This window comes from Coregonus lavaretus, assembly GCF_964263955.1.
Source record: "Coregonus lavaretus genome assembly, chromosome: 36".
NCBI classification, from domain to species: Eukaryota; Metazoa; Chordata; class Actinopteri; order Salmoniformes; family Salmonidae; genus Coregonus; species Coregonus lavaretus.
Window position 1 is genome coordinate 7240269 of NC_140023.1, and position 6519 is coordinate 7246787.

General features: G+C 40.7%; 2 protein-coding genes across 2 annotated transcripts; one reads left to right on the top strand and one right to left on the bottom strand.

Annotated features, from left to right (window-relative positions):
- The first annotated feature begins 1100 nt into the window (after window positions 1–1100).
- On the top strand, window positions 1101–2685 carry LOC311110806 (early growth response protein 2b-like). Its single transcript, XM_084153371.1, has 2 exons — window positions 1101–1292; window positions 1693–2685. The coding sequence occupies exons 1-2, from the start codon at window positions 1115–1117 to the stop codon at window positions 2679–2681; spliced, it is 1167 nt and encodes a 388-aa protein (XP_084009497.1). The 5' UTR covers window positions 1101–1114; the 3' UTR covers window positions 2682–2685.
- Window positions 2686–3844: 1159 nt separating this feature from the next.
- adob (2-aminoethanethiol (cysteamine) dioxygenase b) lies at window positions 3845–5479 on the bottom strand. The gene has a single exon (XM_084153121.1). It carries the CDS (start codon window positions 5186–5188, stop codon window positions 4433–4435), a length of 756 nt encoding a protein of 251 aa, XP_084009247.1. The 5' UTR covers window positions 5189–5479; the 3' UTR covers window positions 3845–4432.
- Between the last annotated feature and the right edge of the window lie 1040 nt (window positions 5480–6519).

Below are 6519 nucleotides of genomic sequence, written 5' to 3' on the forward strand. Positions count from 1 at the left end.
TACATGTTGGCAACCCATAACTCACGATTCACAAATGATTAATAGCCTATCTAATGAACCTCCTATACACTGGCTACAAATGGGCCAACTTTAAATGGACAACTCTAAAAGGCTTTATAGAGCATCCATAAACTCCTCATGGGCATTACATAGATGATGCACAAATCATTGATAAACAGTCATACTACATAAAGGGTGCTATAGGCTAAAGCATATGCCTTATAAAGCATCCTGAAGCATATGCCTTATTTAAGGTTTATGAAGGCCTCATCATTGTGTTGTTTACCCTATATATGTATTTTTCAATAACAAAAAAACATGTATGTAGCTATAGCACTTCGATCAATTCAAGTTTCCATTTCTGCACAATGTTAGCCCAGACTATAAAAGGATATAGAATGACAAATGGCTATAAAATGATAAATTAATATACTTAATTGTTGTGTTATTTAACCAACTGATGCAACTTTCTTAAAGAACGCTCCACTCTAAAGCACTGTGCCAAACCTCCTCCGCGAAGTCGGTCGTCTCGTATGCCTCTGTGTGGGCTTCTTCCTTGGCACGACTCGATATTTCATGAACGCCAATTTACCGGATGCATTCCATATAAGTAAAAAGAGGGGTGTCGTCTATTAAACCGGATGAATCCATTTTTGGTGAAGCGTTACCAGAATTCCTGCAAGCTTTTGGCAGCATGCCGATTATTATTTTGACAATAAAATAGGACATATATGTGTTAATATTTACTAAACTGAAACAGGCTAACAACAACGATGCAAAAATAAAAGTAATTTTGGTTATGTATTTTTGTAATTCATTGACAAGTGTTCTTTGATGTCGTAATCAAGCCTGAGGCCCAATCCTAGCCCAACCTTTTCCATTTTTAACCACCAAGTCCTTGTATGGTCAGTGACGTTACGGGACATTCAGAGACTACCTTTAAATTCATATTACAGTATTGCATCCCCATAATATAACGAGATGAGATGATATTTCCCATGCATAGGGGACACTATATGCTATGGCAGAGAATACAGCATTATAACGTTTTTGACAGTTGAAGGTTATATATTGTGTGCGTAAAGGCATGAAGCGCACACTCCTGGTAAAAAAAATGACAGCTAAAACTATTGACAAAGTTTGCGTACCCACCAGTAGTTTTATACACGACATTCAAGAGGGAATCTATTCAATGGAAGAGGAAATATCCGCATCATTGCCAGAGACGGGAACTGGGTTAAAAATTGATTCATATTGGAAACAGCACGGCCATTTGGGTGAACCTGAGGGGGGTAAGAATTAATTTGATGTAAAGAATAATTATTATTTAGAAAATATTCATTTCTATTTTGCTGTTATAGCTAGTAGAAAGGAAGCAATATGTCCTCATCAACTTTACTAAGATTTTAGGATTTAAATTCATTATTAGTCATATTTGAGATTATCCTAAATTGAGGATAATCCATATTATTGGTTAATATTAATCAAGTAGATGGTCTGCTATAGTAAGTCAATGTATTTTTTCTAAATCGTTATATGACTTGAAACCTCCTACATACCCATTACAAAACCACAAATTGGTGTGCAACCGCGCGTAAAACCCATGCGTTAAAGTAAAAACCCTTGGGTAAAAGTAATATAATCAACGTTTTTTGGACACATAACTAACATTACTTTTCCTTTGCTTCGCAGGTGATCGTTTGAGTGAAGAAAAGGGCACCTTCGAGTTGTCTTTCCACGGCAACTTTACGCAGCCACCGCGCACTCAGGCTGTGGCATACACGGGGAAGTTCTCAATCAATTCCAGAGGTGTAGGAGGATACTGGAATCCCGGGGGTGTCATTAACGTAGCTAGTGCTGACATAAGGGCGGCAGCTTCATCCCCGGTGTCTGCCTTGCCCTCGCCTGACCCACCAAAGCTTTACGCAGGAACTGTGAGCTGCACCATGGCGCAGAGTCAACATGATATAAACCACATGTATGCCCCGCCGTCTTACTCTTGTAGCGGGGAAATGTACCAGGATCAATCAACCTACCTGGCAACCTCGACCTGCCCCATGTCCTATCCACAGCCATCATACTCCTCCTATACATCACCAAAGTCGACAGTGGACAGCGCGCTCTTAACCATCATGCCTGACTACAGCGGGTTCTACCAGCCAAACTGCCAACGAGACATCCAGGTATTTCCTGACAGGAAATCGTTACCATATTCACTGGACTCTCCGAGGGTTCCACCACCTCTGACACCTCTGAACACAATAAGGAATTTTACGCTTGGGGGACCTGCGACAGAGGGCCCTTGTCTACCCAATCCCTACAACACTCCGAATTTACCCCTAAGGCCAATATTGAGACCGAGAAAGTATCCAAACCTCCCGAGCAAAACGCCTGTCCATGAGCGACCATACCCTTGCCCGGCAGAGAGCTGCGATAGGAGGTTCTCCCGGTCAGACGAGCTGAGCAGACACGTCAGGATCCACACAGGGCACAAACCCTTCCAGTGTCGGATCTGCATGCGCAGTTTCAGTCGCAGTGACCACCTCACTACGCACATCCGGACACACACTGGAGAAAAACCCTTCTCCTGTGACCACTGTGGAAGAAAGTTTGCCAGGAGTGATGAAAGAAGGAGACACACGAAAATCCACTTAAGACAGAAAGAGAAAAAGTCATCATAATGACCCTGGCAGAATGGTTTTTAACATTCAGATAAATTATGTTTCCCTGCAGCACCAATTAATTAAATAATATCAAAATCAAACATTCACACTGAATTTAGCAGACTTGGGTTAATTAGGGTGACTAATGAATATGGATATAAGGTGCTGAATGAATAACAACATAAATGGACAGAGCTATCACATTTATATTAGGTATAGAATCCATTTTTCATAACATAACTGTAAATGAGCACAAACACAAGTGCTCAGTGTAGAAAGCGTCTCAATAGAGTAGGTGGGGAAACAGTCACAGAGATGCTCAATAGCAGGCAAGGAGCAAGACTCAGCTCCAACACTGAGGGGTATCAGCCAACAAGTAGCCTCGCTTTTGCCAGTGTTGAGAGACTTCCCACAATAGATGAGACCATGACGGGTATTCCTGCATTATAGCTGGGAAAGGAATGCCATGACCAGTTTCACAGAACTGAGTGGTCTGCCCAGGGGAGTGTATGTTCTGTATATTATCCTCACATCAGTTTTGAGAGTGGGGGGTTTGAGTCCCATTTGTGTAAAAACTGGAAGCTGAACTGCTTAAGTTTACTAATTAAAAAAAAAATCTCCTGTTACTTGTTGGATGAAGACGAAAGTAAGATCTGTGTAAGATCATTGCAGAAAGTAACTAAGGGGAAATACGTTTATTTTACATGCGTCATTTTACGTGTTTTTATGCACTGAGCATTGTTCTTTAACTGACTTGATGCTTCTTGCAATAAATGTAGAATATGTTGTCATTGGTGACAAAGATAACTGCTTGTTTGTGTGTTTGTTCATTGTTTCACAAATGTATTCTTAAGCCTAATCCAAATTAAATAACTGGGCAAAGGACATGGCTTATTATTTAAACAACAATGAAATCCACTTTGTGTTGTAGTATATGTTTTTTTGTGTCTTATTTTGGTCGTTTGAAAGTAGGCTATAGGCTACTGTATAGGTAAAAGTTGATGCTGTAAAAACTCCAAACTGGACAGTACGCTCCTAGTCACATTGTCCTTCTGAGGTAATACTCAGTATGTCCACAAGAGGCCCCTTGGCCACAAGCAATGAATTAAATAGTGCTTTCCTAAAAGCACAGCACATTGAACCAAGTTCCCAAAATGATGAAGCAAGCAAGGTTATTACGGGGTTTAAGTTTAATCAGGGAAGCTCAATTAATGAAGGAATTTATAAGATGGTTATTCAGTAACCCATGTCCCATGGGACTAACTCAAACAATGTAGTTTGATCCAATCAAAACTTGCTTGTAGCAAATCATGTATTTTGAAATGTTTAAGTGCTTGAACACCACCATTTAATCAGTGCATTCTTGAATCTACCTTTATGCTTTTATTTTGAGAAATATTATGTATGGTTTCAGTTCATTTCAAGACATGAAATTCTTATCAAGAATTTCAAATACATTAGAGATGATGTGCAAAGATCACAATTTATCAACTGTGTAAGTACTTTCATTAAGTCGCTTTGGATAAAAGCGTCTGCTAAATGGCATATTATTATTATTATTATTATTACAGGCAGAATGCATAGTCCAACTTAGGATAAGTGCATTTAGTTCACAAGACATGTTTTCCCGTTACACAGCACTGTGACACATACCATTAATTAATCCATCATTGTAGGAATTATGATCATCATACATTTACACAATGTTTTGACATGGTCCTGAGAATCAAAGGTTCACAAATCAATTCAGCGTTCAAAGCTAGTGCGCTTCAGATGTTGACTTCTGGGCCGGGGTATGGTTCACCACCACACCAGAAATCAGAAGGTTGTGATACTTCCATCAGCCAAACTTCCTTTTGACCCTCAGCCTCACCCTTTTTGTCCCGAGAGTCCGAGGCAGACTGCAGAACTTTGTAATAATGACAGTCTCTCCCGTCGTCTGGATCATATGGGGGTGCCAGAATATCGAGGAAAGCTGTGGGTCCATCGACAGCATCGATTTGGTGAAGGTTGTTTCGGTCAGGGGTGAAGATACACGGTCCGTTCTCTTCTGTAAACTCCCCGACCGACCTGAGTATCGATCTCCTCAGCGCACCTCTCTGAAAAGGTAGCAGGGGAGGGTTGAATTGCGTATCACTGGCCACGCTAGTTGATTTGTCCAACCTGTCAAAACAGGTGATCCTGACCTTGCCATACATAACTTTCAACATTCCGTACATTCCCGGGTGGTCGTGCAAGGGAATGGAAGCACCGCTCTTTAGCAGAAACACCCCCATGCTGAATTCGTCTGTCTCGCATATGTGCATGTATGTGACCGGGGGGTTGTGTGGCAAAGGCGTAGAAGCGCTGTCAACTTTCCTTGGAGCGATCTTCAGATCCGCAGCTCTGATTTCGGTCATGAGGCTTTGGAGTTTACATTGATTACCCAAAAACACTTTATCACCTACTGAAGATGGGTTTCTAAAAGTTACAAACGCCTGTCTGGCCATTTTCTGAACGATGGAGGTCATGTTGTCTCGAGGCATGATAGCTAACTAGCCCCTGAAGCGCTGTACTGTAATTCTACACAAGTCTCGCGCTTGCTACCTAGCTAGCTTTAGCAGCAGGCTAGGGCTCCAAGCACAGCTGCCGTTGATTCTGCCTGCCTCTCTCTCCTTGATAATGATTGATTACGCCCAGTGAAATATATATTCCAACTTCACATTAAAATAACAAAATCAAGCAGAAAGTCGAATACAATTTCAAGTGACGGTACACAGCCTGGCACAACCTCAAATTTCTCTCCCATCACACCATTCATGGATACCTTTCACACACGTCCGCAAAGACAACGCTTCATACGTAACGCGGGGCATCATGGGAAATGAGGTTTAATAATGGACTGTATTAGTATTTATCTTCCCCCAAAACACATCATTATTAGATAAAAAATAATGCATATTAAATGTGTATGATATTTTTTATGATACTGTGTTCAATTACACGTCTTAAATAATATATAATTGTGAGAGATAATAATATTACTTACTTATGTACTACAATAACCAAAATACCATTCCTCACCTCCTTAAACAGGAAAAGCAGTGAGGTTGTTGACCTTCCTACATTAGTTTACTGATTCTGGACCATACAGAGCCACCAGCAGTGCCAGCCGTTTAGTATGAGTACGCCTACCATATAAGACTATAAACTCGTTTATTATTCTGTCAATGGAAAAAGCTAAGCAGCATTAGACTTTGAAAGAATGGTAGAATTTTCTCTGAAAAATAAGAGGGTCTATTAATCTCATCCTGCAGCAAGCCCAATGTTGGTTAAGACAGCCTAATTGCCTCTAACAATTTGGCAACCAAAAAAATAATTCATGAATCATGTGTGATCTGTCATGGAAGCTATTTTCATGTCATCTAAAAAGAGTGACAGATGGTGTCACATTTGGTAATTGTTCCTCATCAGGTTGTTTTTCTGTTATTTTCCCCCAGAATTCTCGATCATTAGCACACACACACACACACACACACACACACACACACACACACACACACACACACACACACACACACACACACACACACACACCCATGACAGCCAACTTTAAAATCTAAAAATAGGATACACTCATGTGTAGGAAATGAAACAAACGCCCCCGTCCATTCCCTTGTTCCTCTTCTTCTTGGCTCCCAGTTCAGTGTATTCCTGCTACAGATAATTTTATGCACAGCCTAACCACATTATAAATGGGTTTTGCACCCTTGATTAATTAGGTGGCTGCGTGGGTTCATGTGAGGTATCAACTCGATGGAAGCAGGTGGAAACTCTGGAGAGCTAAATTTAAAGCAAAGCTTACAAGAACCATAGC

Coding starts and splice junctions, on each gene's coding strand:
- LOC311110806 (XM_084153371.1), top strand. CDS start 1,115: ATGACAGCTAAAACTATTGACAAAGTTTGCGTACCCACCAGTAGTTTT. Junction 1,293..1,692: donor TTTGGGTGAACCTGAGGGGG/GTAAGAATTAAT, acceptor TTTGCTTCGCAG/GTGATCGTTTGAGTGAAGAA.
- adob (XM_084153121.1), bottom strand. CDS start 5,188: ATGCCTCGAGACAACATGACCTCCATCGTTCAGAAAATGGCCAGACAG.